Source organism: Larus michahellis, chromosome 9, assembly GCF_964199755.1.
Source record: "Larus michahellis chromosome 9, bLarMic1.1, whole genome shotgun sequence".
In the NCBI taxonomy this organism is placed as follows: Eukaryota; Metazoa; Chordata; class Aves; order Charadriiformes; family Laridae; genus Larus; species Larus michahellis.
The window spans coordinates 42,316,109-42,329,735 of record NC_133904.1 but is presented as its reverse complement, the minus strand read 5'-3'; the positions used below and the strand labels follow the sequence as shown (position 1 = coordinate 42,329,735).

General features: G+C 38.8%; 1 protein-coding gene across 2 annotated transcripts in view; it reads left to right on the top strand.

The window, feature by feature from the left end:
• The window catches only part of MTM1 (myotubularin 1), a 46,291-nt gene that overhangs the window by 9,910 nt on the left and 22,754 nt on the right, over positions 1 to 13,627 (top strand). For both annotated transcript variants that reach the window (XM_074600669.1, XM_074600670.1), the window contains exons 3-7: positions 2,317 to 2,388; positions 3,398 to 3,470; positions 5,007 to 5,101; positions 6,120 to 6,230; positions 8,252 to 8,353. In XM_074600669.1, coding sequence (XP_074456770.1) covers positions 2,326 to 2,388; positions 3,398 to 3,470; positions 5,007 to 5,101; positions 6,120 to 6,230; positions 8,252 to 8,353 — 444 coding nt within the window. In that variant the 5' untranslated portion in view covers positions 2,317 to 2,325. The remainder of the gene's footprint in view (positions 1 to 2,316; positions 2,389 to 3,397; positions 3,471 to 5,006; positions 5,102 to 6,119; positions 6,231 to 8,251; positions 8,354 to 13,627) is intronic.

Sequence of the window (13,627 nt, the reverse complement as noted above, 5' to 3'; positions counted from 1 at the left end):
CTTCATACTGTTCCCTGTGTGAGCAGCAGAAGTATGCTATGATCAGAGGTGGTGTTGAAAGGCATAAGGGATATCCAAACAAGCTTTTGCTCTTAGGAGCTTAAGCAGTGTGTTGGCACCAAGGAGGGTGCCCAGGATCCTGGGTGGGCTGGTGTGACCTCTGCTGAAGCTTGTCTTTCTGTGGCTTCGCTGGTGGAGTAGCTGCGGATGCAAGATCAACAGCTCGCTTGGGTGTGCCTCTACCTGCTGCAGTCAACATTTCCATTTTGCAGTGCAGATCTGTTCAGGGTTGCCACATCTTTTAAAAGTCACTTTTCTGGGGCTTGTTTATGCTCACTTGTCTCTCATGGTTGGTGCAGCCTTAATTTAAATTTATGTGAGCTCTTATTAAAACTGCTTTCTATGCTGACATAGAAAAACTGGGGCTGCTGTGCCTTTGTGTCTCTGTCTCAGCTGGTATTTCTCACTTTAAATACGAGCAAAACCCACTTCATATGGAAGACATTTTAAAACCAGCTTCTAAATAAATACACCTTTGACGTTTATAAATATCTGGTTATTAGAAAACTTAAGCTTCTATAAATTAAGGCAAGTCATCTGAACAAATACTGGATGTTCACAAGTTAGCATAACAATGTAGAAAAAGTTGACTGTACCTTAAGTTTTAAAGTATGTAAGATATTGCAAAAAAGGAAAAACTGTGAAAATGTCTTCTCTTAATCTTCTAAATTTTATAGTCAAAACATTAGTCTCCCGTGTTGCAATAGTTTTTCTGTGGAGGGTGGTTTGAAAGAACAATGATTTAATGTTGATTTAAATTGTTAGTGTTGCACTAAAATTAGTTTAGGGCACCTCTGTTTCAGTATTTGGAGAAAGCTGAGTCTGCTGGAGACCCAGAAAGGAAGCAATACCTTGTGTGACAGGGTCACACAGGCCCCGCGGCATTCAAAAGCATTTTTCTTCATTTTTCAATTTAATGTGGGTTCGTTTGTTGGTTTTTTTTAATGTCTCTCTGTGTGGAGGGATGTGATTTTTATACCGATAAGCTGCATCACTGAATATTACAGTTTAAAACACACTGTCAGGTTTCCTATGCTTTCTTTTTGAAGCGTGGAAGACTTGGGCACTTTTGGGAGGTAACAAGCTTGTAGAACTCCAGGTTGTGGTTTTCCACCTTCCTGCACAGACACATTCCTGTGTCCTTACAGTAACTTCGAAGCATTTTGGACCCTGCATTTTAACCTGTCACTTGTGTTGGACTGTTGCAGTGTCACTGAGAGCCCACAGTCGTGCAGGGGCATGGCCTGGTGTGTCCTGGTGCAGAGAGGCCCCTGCAAATTTTTTTCAGTGTTGAGAGGGGAGAGAAAGTGCTTATTTAAGGCTACAATGTTTCATTTACGGAACAGAAACAAAGATTGCGTGGTCTGTAATCACAAACAAACAAAAACTGTTCAAGATTGCTGTAGGATGTCAAATCTGCTTGTTGAAGGGCGTGTGACTAGTGAAAGGGAAGTATAATTTGGTAGAAAGTTACTGTTTGGAGTAACTTCAAGTATAAGCGTTTCTGCAGCCTGTGTTCTAGAGATCCCTTGTGCAATGTCAGGAAATGATTAAGATGATGAGTCCTGTATCATGCAATTCTGTCTTTAATCAATACCATAAAAAAATAAAAATAAAGTCCTTTTCCTTTAAACATAGCAAGGCTCTTCAGAGCAGAAGGCTGGACACTCCCCCTTCTGGTGTGCTAACTGAAGTTTCAGTTTAGGAAATGGGGGATTGTTTTTAAAAGTAGTAGTACTGTGGAACTCCTGCTTTTCCCTTTCCTTTTCTTTTTTTTTTTTTTTTTGTTTAACTTGAAGCATTTGAATGTATTGACATGCTTGTGTTTTGAAGAGCTGTGCAATAATTTCATAGTTTGTCCCTGTTTTCCTAAATGAGAAGCCTTAATACTAATGCTCCAAGTAGTTTGCATTTCACAGTACGTGTATCCTGTTGCTTAAAACAAGCACTCTAATGTCTGTTGACTGAACTAATAATAGTACTCAAACAACTGAATTCCAAAATACAGCTTGAGTCAGAATATTCCATATAATAAGAACCAATCCCAGAGCTAGTAGTGAATTTCTTCTTAAATTTGGATGCTTTTAAGTAGTGACCTTGAATTACAAGGCACTGTGTAATTTTTAAAATTAATAGTAACTTGCAAAACATTCCTGGAAGCTCTTCATATCTACCTGTGGACCTCCAAAATCTCTCCTGTAAATAGTATGCAGTCCAGGAGGAAGTTTAAGTCTCCAATTTGTGCTTTCTCATCAGATACCCGGTATGGCCTCATCGTCAACACCTAAATATAATTCAAATTCCTTGGAGAGTTCCTCAAGTAAAAGGGTGAGTGTAACTTTTTTCATGTTTTTTACATCAGAGGTCCCAGAGGTCATTATCTTCCGTATTTGGGTAGAAAAGTGAATGTCTGAATGATTCTTTTCTTGAATGTATATACTTATTTTTATTGCTAGAATTCTAATGCAGGTAACTGAATTGATTTAAATACCTTTCAGAGTGGATGGGTGAAATATTCTCTGTATCACAAGTTATGAGAGACTCCTTAAAATCAATTCTAACATACTTAGTCTTATCCTTGCTTTCTACATCGAAATATTCTGTGGCATTCTTGAAAATTTTTCGCACTTTGGTGCTATACAAAGATTCTGTTCTGCAATTGATAAGTTATGCCTAGATATGAATGGCTGGCTCAGTTTTAAAATGTTAACCTGTAGCGGGATATACATTAAAGTAATGTAAATGGCATTCCCCTCTACTTTTTGATGCTGTGTGGCTGAAGAAAACGTAACCTGTGTGCAAGAAAACAGGCATGAAGGTTTTATTTAGCTTTTTTAACGTTTGCTAAAAACCAAAAAATCATTTTCTATTAATCATTCTTAAAAACTACTGAACGCGGGAAAGTCACAAATGAGTAGGCTGTGTGTAATAGCTGTGAGTACATTGCTGAAGTGATTTCAGTTGATTTGTTCTTCCAAGTCCAGCATACTTGGAAAATTAAATGCACAAAACTTTCGGAGAATTTACAGTGTAGAAATTTAATTCCAGTTCAGTGCAAATATAGTTAACTATTATTTTATGACGAGAAAGACTAAAAGACTTAAGACTGAAGACTAAAACATAATGCTTGTGTTTCAGATCTGTTCAACCTTTAAACGTTTAATAGTTGCAGTTTAGGATAGTGGTGTGTGTTCCTGTTTTGGTTCAGTCTGTAAATTTCTACTGTGGAAAAACCTGTTCTTTCCCATGCAGAAATTACCATTAAGATTTTTTGAATCTGGAACTTGAAGGAATTGTAAAGAAAATACGATGTGGTGTTGTACTTGTCTTTCTTTAGACTCTGAAAGATGGAACTAACTGGGAACAAAATGAAGAAATACCTCGTCTTCCAGGAGAGACTAGAGTTACAGGTATGAAGCTATATAGCTGCCTAATGCCTTGTATGTTCAGGTGTCTGGCATATACATGTATCTTACTGGATAGTTTCATAATTTGGACTGGTTAAGGCTGGGGGTAAGCGATACTAAAATGTCATGCATTTTTTTAAGTAGTTGCGGTAGGAATTTTTTTTTTACCACTTGTCACAAATAACTTTCTAAGTCTTTAAAATCTTGGTTTTCACATGTGGCAGATCCTCTGATACAAGGCAGTTGCAAGTCAAGATGTGTCATAATTGTATTTACAGACTAAGTAGCACGTGTCTAGTGATGAGAGCCCCTCCAAGCTTTCTGAAGCCAAGAGAATTGTACATGCTACCCACTGTGTATTGATATCTTGTACAGTAGTGTGGAACCTTAGCCCAAGCTGTGACTACCCTAAGTACAATCTTACGCTTCCTTGACACAATATGGCATATACGTAGCTACTATGCGCTTGTTAGCCTTTACATACACTAATGTTGGAGCATAAGAAAGATTAATGTATTGTGTACAGTGGTTTCTTACTTGATGGAGGCTCTTCCTGGAATGGAGCCTTTCCATGGAAGTTTGTGTTGAGGTATCACAATGTTACCGAAAGTGGTCTGTCTTTTATTTCTGAAGCTTCCCCTTCCCCCCTGCCCAAGGATTTTTTAGGCGGGTTTGTAAACGAGGTTGGCTGCGATGAAACCAAAGTGGTGATTCAGAGGAAGTAGTTATGTTTTTAATGAGGAAAGTTGTGGGGAAGGCATGAGGGAGAGGGTGTGGGACTAAGATGAATGTTTGATATGATCCTTATGGAAATTGTCTGTGCTTTGGGGCAGTACACTGGAAGGAAGGTGCTCGTTGTGGAAGGCAGATAAATAGGTTGGGCTGAAGAAATGAGTGGACGGGGAGAAATAGGTGTGTTGTAGTGATTCACTTGAGTTTTTAACAGCATTACTTCAGTTAAATCTTTGGTTTTTTGAGTAATATGTATTAGTAGTCGTTTTGTTACTGCCTTTGCTGAAACACTGCTGATGGCCATGCTGTACTTGATTGCCTCAAATTGAAATGTAATGGTTTTCTTCAGGATAGTGAGTTCCCTAAACACTTTACAACTTGAACTATGTCCTTCAATGCAGAATTGGTTACAGAGCACTGAAAGATGTAATAGTATCAACAGAAGAACGTGTTTGTTCTGGCACAGTGAATAGGCTGGTTCAGTAGTCACAGAGAGGACTTAAATCTACTCACTGTTCTGGGTCCTGCCCTCTCTCACATAGTGGCGAGAAAGAGAACACAAATGTAACGAGGAAAAGGCTACTGAAATCTGCTAATTTAATTGGGGCAAGTTTAGTATACGAAACTTTCACATTTTCTTAATAATTCAAGTGGACAGAATTCAGACTTTTAAAATTCATTAATCTCTCTCGTAAGAGTGGCTTTTATGAGTGCAGCTGTCTTTATTTTACTGCTAGTTAACCAATGCTGTCCTTAGCTCTGATTTTTTCTTTTCACAATCTTTAAGAAATGTTGCATTTCTTACAGACAAGGATGTTATTTATATGTGTCCATTTAATGGCCCTGTTAAAGGAAGAGTGTACATCACAAACTACAGGCTGTACCTAAGAAGTGTGGAAAATGTGAGTAATATGCCACAATTACTTCCGTGGGATGAGTTGGCTTTAAACCCCCTTCCCTTCACCCCCACTGCCTTTGATTTATTTTGTGGCCAGTTCATTTGTTCTAGTTTTGGCACACGTATACTTGTGGAATTGCATGGGAGGCTTTTTACTTGAAATGGTCTGTAATGTTTGTAATAACCATATCTTAATTGTGTAATGACTAAATAGTAATTGCCTTTGTGCCACTGAGAAGTCTGTATGAAAATGGAAGTTCCTTGAAGTTAAATGTGTTGTAAAAGTGTGATTTTTCTTGGTAAAATTACAGTTTAATCAGTTACACTGAACTGATACCTTTTATCTTTTGTCTGTTCGAGCTTTTTTGATAGCTGTTCCCTTTACACTTATTCTGTGATAGATCAAGGGCAGCAACTAATGATGTGCAATAGTTCTTAAAGTGGCTATGAGTAAACCAAGATTTTGATTGTCCTCACTGTTGGAAAATACTTTGATCAATAGAACCTCACATGGGCGGAGGGAGTAGTAGTGTGTTTGATAAGCAGCAACGTGAAAGAGAATAAAATATGCTTGTTGTCTGTTTCATAATAATTTTTTTTTTTTAAGAATAAGGTTTTAGGACTACTGAATGGAGGTCTTTCTGGTTGCAGCTAACTCTACTAGTAATCTCTCTTTCATTTTGTTCTACTTTATTCTGTATAGCAATAAAGCAGTCTTAGTAAGCAGAGGCAATCAGAAATACGTAGCAGAAGGCATCTTTTAGGGTGTTGCCACCTTTTTTCCCTGCGTATTGTATTAGACTTGAAGTATTTTTGTTGCATATTAAATTAGAGTTCGAGGCTGTAGAGTGACTGCACAGGCTTCATAACATGTTGGGAGAGGAGACTCGATCAAACGCAGAAACGCACTTTTGCTTCCTGTATGTATTTCACGTCTGCTTTCTATTCTAGAATGCATAAGAACATTTTGCTTGAGTCTTCTTTTCAGATTAATCTTTTCCTTACTCATACCTTCATTGCAGGATCCAGTTGTGATACTGAATGTTCCATTGGGTGTAATTTCAAGGATTGAAAAAATGGGAGGAGCCTCAAGCAGAGGAGAGAACTCTTATGGATTAGATATAACCTGTAAAGTAAGACTTTCCAATAATTCTAGAGGTTCCTTTTCTCACTGCTTACCTATTTATAGGAATGAAAAAACACATCTTCCTCACATCTGAATTTAAAAAGAGTTTTTTGGAACTGGACAGGGAAATACCTTTTGTATAAAGGGCTGTGGTGGGTTGACCCTGGCCGGACACCAGGTGCCTGCCAGAGCTGCTCTGTCACTCCCCTCCTCAGCTGGACAGAGGAGAGAAAATATAATGAAAAGCTTGTCAGTTGAGATAAGGACAGGGAGAGATCATTCACCAATTACTGGCATGGGCAAAACAGACTCGACTTGGGGAAATTAATTTAATTTATTACCAATCAGATCAGGGTAGGGTAATGAGAAATACAAACTAAACCTTAAAACGCCTTCCCCCCACCCCTCCCTTCTTCCTGGGCTCAACTTCACTCCCAGTTCTCCACTTTCTCCCCCTGAGTGGTGCAGGGGGATGGGGAATGGGGGTTGCAGTCAGTTCATCACACGTTCTCTCTGCCGCTCCTTCCTCCTCAGGGGGAGGACTCCTCATACTCTTCCCCTGCTCCAGTGTGGGGTCTCTCCCATGGGAGACAGTCCTTCATGAACTTCTCCAACATGAGTCCTTCCCACAGGCTGCAGTTCTTCATGAACTGCTCCAGGGTGGGTGCCTTCCCATGGGGTGCAGTCCTTCAGGAACAGACTGCACAGTGTCACAAGTCCTGCCAGCAAACCTGCTCCAGTGTGGGCTCCTCTATCCATGGGTTCACAGGTCCTGCCAGGAGCCTGCTCCAGCGCGGGCCCTCCACAGGGTCACAGCCTCCTTCGGGCATCCACCTGCTCCAGTGTGGGGTCCTCCACAGGTTGCAGGTGGATATCTGCTCCTCCATGGGCTGCAGGGGGACAGCCTGCCTCACCATGGTCTTTACCACAGGCTGCAGGGGACTCTCTGGTCCAGCGCCTGTAGAACCTCCTTCTTCACTGCCCTTGGTGTCTGCAGAGTTGTTGCTCTCACATATTCTCAATCCTCTCTCCCAGCTGCTATTGGGCAGTAACTTTCCCCTTCTTAAATATGTTATCCCAGCGGTGCTACCCACTGTTGCTGATGAGCTTGGCCTTGGCCCGTGGTGGGTCCATCTTGGAGCTGGCTAGCATTGGCTCTGTTGGACATGGGGGAAGCTTCTAGCAGCTTCTCACAGAAGCCACCCCTGCAGCCCCCTCCCTGTTACCAAAACCTTGCCCAATACAAAGGCTATTTAACTGTCCTCTCTGCATGCAAGGACAGGGCTTGGTCTTCCTTTCCAAACCACTAATTGACAAGAGGTTTTGCACACAGTAGTCTTCTTTTAGGGCATTATTCCTGCATTGCTTCATTATTTCATTTGTTCTGAAAGGAATTTTTCTATAAGCCTAAAATCTTTGAAGAACACCTCAAATGGGGGGTTTGTGGGCTGTAAAAGAAGTGAAAAGTTTATGTAACAGCTATCTCTTATTTTTTTCGTCTCACAAAAAAGAATTATGTTGCCATGAAAAAATATAGTCATAGGGGAGTTCCCAGTGGATAATTCAGGATCCTTTACTTGACTCATTAATGGAGTATGTATACACATTTGATTTTAGTAGTTAATGTGCAGACTGCTTATTTTGACATTAGTGATGAGAAAATAGCTAGGGACAATGTAGTCTAGACAGATTATTGGCAAACTTTCATTTTGAAAACATAGAGTAACTCCCATCCTGCAAACATTCAATAGCCCATGAGACTTCTTAGTGAATCAGATACAGTCATTTCTTATAGCTTTATGCCAAAGCAGCATTTGCACCACACAGAATGTGGTACTGCTTTATTTGTAGAATTCTTATGCTCTGTTCTATTTTATGGGATAAGAAATAAAACTGAACATTCACAATGGTTTGAGGTGTGTTGCAAGCAGATTCTAAATCATGTTTAGTGTGTAATATGGCATTTGTACATCAGATAAAAGTATCTTACTGCTTTGGTTCACTTAAAAGATAATGCCTTTGTTTTAGGATATGAGAAATTTACGGTTTGCATTAAAACAAGAAGGGCACAGTAGAAGAGATATATTTGAAGTCCTCACAAAATATGCTTTTCCCCAGTCACATAACTTGGTAAGTTACATAATATATATTATTGAATTGTCTCAATGTAGAGTTCTTGCCAATTAACTTTAACTGTTTGACCTGCTAATGGACATCATGGCTGCTTAAAAAGAATAACCGCAGGATCTGGTGTCAGCATAAACTGAAGAGAATTAGTGTTTTTATTTTGTATGTTTACAACATTTACATCTATTTGTAAAATTATGGACGCTGTATGCTGTACTTCAGGTAAACGACTGAGCATCTCTGATGCATAGAGATTTCATTATTCAGAGACTGCAAGTTATCCTCCCTAATTAGGAAATGTAGTAGTACATGCCTTGATTCTTGAAAATGTTAAACTATTGGGCAGTCTCCAAGGCAATGATAAATATGAATCACCGAAAGCTTTACTTCAGGAAAAGAAGACATGGTAAGACACTTGTTTTATTGATAAAACTGATGAAAAATATAACAGGTAGCTAATACAGTAATGAATTTACACAGATTTATTTCAGGTAAAAAAAATATCTTGTGGAAGGAAATGAGTAACAATAATGTTAACTATCCATTATCTTCCCTTTCTTTGCCAAAATCTGTGTACTGTGCTTGGTGGATCATTTTGACATCTCCTTAGTAAATGTGTTATTTTGTCTTTTGTAAAATTCAGTTTACATTTTATTGGGGTGCTTTCATTTAGGATAATTATATAAGAGCTCTCTTGACAAAATGTCTGAGGTTCTGCTATGAATTTTTAAGAACTTTGTTCAGAGAATTGTTGAGTATATGAAGCTGCAGCAAGAATCTTACTTCCGTCTTCAAAGATACATACGTGTCCATCAATGGGCTATACTCTATAAACATTTAATTCTTTAAAACTTTTTTGCAGAAAGTTTTCATTCTGTATGCAAACAGTCTGTGGAATGAAAGCATAAGGAAAAAGAAACATTTTTGCTTAGAATATTTTGTGGAGTTGACAAATAGGTCTTAAGAAATGAAAAAGATTTCTACATTTGGGTAGGTGTGAGGAGTTGTACTCACAAAGAAAACTGTTGAAGAAGTGAATATATCTCTGACTCTACTGCTGGCATTTTGTGCATCTTACAATAGAGAACGATTGAAAGCATAACAGGATATATGGACCTTAAAAGGATGATGGAAAAATGAGAGAAAGTTGTATGTATAAATATCAAATTATAGAGAAATTTAGGTCAAAAGGGACTTCTGGACGTCATCTGGTCCAGGTTTCTGTTGCAAGTAGGGCCTTAGATTGGGTTATCCAGGGCATGGTCAAGTCTAGTCCTGAATATTTCCTGCAAGGTAGATTCCGTCCTGTCTCTGAGCAATCTCATCCAATATTTAGTTGTTCTTATGGTGAAGAATTTTTTTTCCTTACATTGAGACTTGTGTGGATTTGCGTGTAGTGAATGTGGACAGATTAAGCTGTAACTGACTTAGGAGAGTCCATTGTGGTATTTTTTTTTTTTTTTTTCTGTGGTGTCTAATCCAACTACAGGGCTTAGAATAACATGGTGATGAGGTGTGGACTTGTATTAGGTTTTGTAATCCAAAAAGATCCAGTGTTCCTGTCCACTGATGGTAGTGAATAATGTGTGGAGTAGTACACTTCCTGCTTTATTTGTTGCACCTATTGAACCTGGCAGAGCTCATCATTACATGGCCTGGCCCATTTTGAGTATAACTTGCCAATAAAAATTATGCTCAATAACAAAAGGCTCAGTCAAGGCAATTTTGCATTCAGATTCAACAAAGCACAAAACTTGGGAAGATAGTGACAATATGGAGAATGGCCATACTTTATCTCTCTTAACTATATCTAAAGCAGGGTATAACAATTAGAAATTACGATTACATTGGAGTGAAATAAAGTGAGCCTATCTTATATCATGAAGTTGCACCTGTCCTTATTTTCTAATGTCACAAATGTGGATGAGCCCTTAACTTCAAAATGAGCTAAGCAAGTCTGTGATATTTTTGATGTGCTTTCATCGTCTTTTGGCAAGCAGTTTAAATTGATCCTGCCAAAGGTGGGCATCTCTGCCTGGTGGTTCATTCCTGCCCTGGTTTTCCCTCTGTGAGTTTGAGGCTGCATGATGAACCATATGGGGAACTGAAAAGGGACTAAAGCTATACAAGGAGAAAAAAATAAAAGCTTTACCCTGAGTCACTTCCTCAATCTTGTTAGCGCGGTGTGAGGATGGGGTCGGGGCATCTGTGGGTGGATGCGAATGAAGAGGAATGATTAGGACTGCCTCTTTCAGTGGCTGGTTTAGAACAAGGTTTCACCGTCTGAATGCGACAGTGTGTCTGGGCTGTACATGCCTGCCTTCTCCCCTGAATGTATGCTAACACTCTGACCATGCAGCCACCTTGATCAGGGATCTATAAAGCCACAGCACAATCTATAAAGAACGTGCTGTGGCTTCATATGACAGCTGTGAAGGTGGCAGCCCTCTGCTACTAAAGTGCTGAGGTCTTGCTTTTCTCTGGTCTCCTTCTCTCTCCCTTCCAGCCATGTGCGTGATTATTCTTCTTGTACCAAACTGACAGTTGTATAATTACCAAGTAAGCCAATGTAGCTCACTTACCCAGCACAAAATATTCTGTTTTCTGAGTTAGTCTTGTGCCACTTTTAATAATTTAAGGAGACCTGGTTTGAAATCAGTATGCAGCAGAACCAGAGCAAGAGAAGGCATGTGAGTGGAACAGGGAGCAGGCAGGAGAGGAAAGAGAGTGATGTCCTATTTTTAGTAGTGTTAAACTGGTAATTTTGCTCAGACCACCCTGTGGAACCTTGATCTTCAGCTGCTTCAGCAGCACTGATGCTTGTGCAGCTCTGCAGTGGAACGAAGGCATCATCAGGACAGTAAAGGTTTAGACCTTTTTTAATCTATATTTATATTATTATCTATATATCTTTAGATTTTTATCTATATATTTTATGTCAGATTTTTATCTGACTTATTTTTATCTGTAGCGGAACCCTATCCTTAGAGGTTAAGAAACAAGAACTTCTAGTGATGCCTTGCTCCCATTTTCTTCATGTTATGCCATTCTCGGACAAATGGATGGTAAATAGAGCCCAAAACATTATTTCTGAGCGGAGTGTACTTATTGTTTTCAAGACTTCTCTCCGTCACCATTCAAACAGCAGTGTTTGAGAGCCTATAATAAATCACAGGTCTGTTTGCAACTGTTTGTCAGTGTCTCAACATTGTCCTGTGTGCTTACTTCCAGAATCTAATTCTTGTCTCTCTCCAGTTTGAGCATAGGTTGGGTTCAGATCTCCTTGAATAAATATCATAATGTAAAATCTGATAGCTCATCTGACTGACAGCTTAGTTGATAGGGAACAAAGAGCTGCTGTCCATAATCCTCTGTTGCATTTGCAAACTTGTGCTAATTGAAAGAAAATTGTTGCTGAAAGTGTTTTTAAAGAAGTTTTTTTTCAAAAAAACAAAACAAAAACCCCAAACCACTCAAAATTAAATGTTTGTGGTACCCGCAAAAAATGAGATATATTTAGCCTCTGTAGTTTAGTTTCTGCATAACAGCTGCTTCACTTCCTGATCTTATCTTGAAACTACACATCATCATTTTTACAAGATTATTCACCGCCGTAATACCTGCATGATATGTATTTATTTCTAACCATGATAGCTCTGTCTGTTTTGACACTGGTAGTCGTGCTGTCTGACTTTGACCTCTCCCAGTGTAGCTAGCTATCCTGGTCATGTAAAATCTCTGAGAGTCAGATCATGCCAGTGTTGCTATTGGATCTACAAAGATGGTTTTATGTGGCAGTGAGGCCTGGTGTCAGGTGCCTGTCTGATGGAGCACTTGATTTTGCAAAAAACATCTTGACTTCAGGCTTCATTCTGAATGCAATAATGGTGTAAGGTTACCATATTTGCAAATGATCAGAAGTTAATTATGTAAATACTACAATGTCTGATCTTAGTTTTTAGTTGAACAGGTAAGACTTAAATGGCTGAGTTGTAGTAATGGCATATTAAAGGCAGGGATAATTATATCTTTATTTTTAAGCACACTGGGAAACTGGCAGCCTCTTCACTGAGTAAAAGCTTAGTGATTTATAATATATGAAAAGCATAAACTGGTGAGTTAGAAAAAACAATTTACTTTCTTTGCAGGTATGTAACACCTTGTTCGAGTTTTTCTGCTTTCGTCTTTCATAATGCATAAAGATTGGTCAAATATTTAATAAATCCTATATATGGTACGTGTTCTACTTGTACATGAGCATATATTTATGTACTGTGATTCTGTAAATAGAGTAAATATATATTTGTAAATATATCACCTGCCAAACTGTATCGTCAGATTGCAGCTGCGCTCTCCTTTATCTCGCAGAACTACATTGTCTTGTGAGCAAGTGGTGTATCGCATATTATTTTTGTGTTCAGAATGGTAATGATAAATTGAATGTTGAAGGCAAGCACTTAGTCTGTAGGAGTACTGAAAAAGAGACTTTGTGTGTTGAAATTGCAGCTTACCACCTGCAAGGAAGTAAACAGAATTATTTGCATAGTGAAGCATAAAAAGTAACTTGCCAAAAATGTTAGAAGATTTGAAAGCCTTGTTAAAGTGAAGTAGTAGCCTTCTGCTTCAAGTGGAGAAGTAGTCTTCTGCTTTTAGACTATGGAGCGTTTCAGGAGCTGGCCTCACTCCTCTCAGCACTGAGACCAGCTAGCCAAAAGCCATTAGAAAGCATAAATTCATCTTAAATTATATTGATTACTAGTTTTATCTCACATCTTGGATTCGAAGTGGGATAGTTGCAATCTCTTCCAGTGTACTGACTATATCTGTCCTAGGTTCGATAGAGATTAGTGCAACATGTCTGATGGAAGCCCATCAGTTCCTATTAGTCTATCAACCAAAAATCAGTTTAAAATTTTTTTTAGCCTGCCATAGGAAAAAGAAAGAAGAAATCAAGGAAAGTATTAAAGAGGTATAAAATAAAAAAAAAAAACCAACAATAAATTACCACTCAGAAAACTTACAGGGTGCAAGGCATCTGACTCATCAGTACCTGTAGTTGGTAAAAACAAGTAAGACTTATCATACATTAGCTAAGATTAATTTGCAAAAGCAAATTAAAGCCTCTTTGCATAGAATGGAGGATAGGGATTTCACTGCAGATCCATAGTCTATAGCTGGTCATGTAGTTTGCTGCTTCAGCCTTCTTTTGCCCTCCGCACTCTGAGGGATACAAATGCCCACCTATCTGGCCCATACTAAATGCTTATGGGCAGTGAA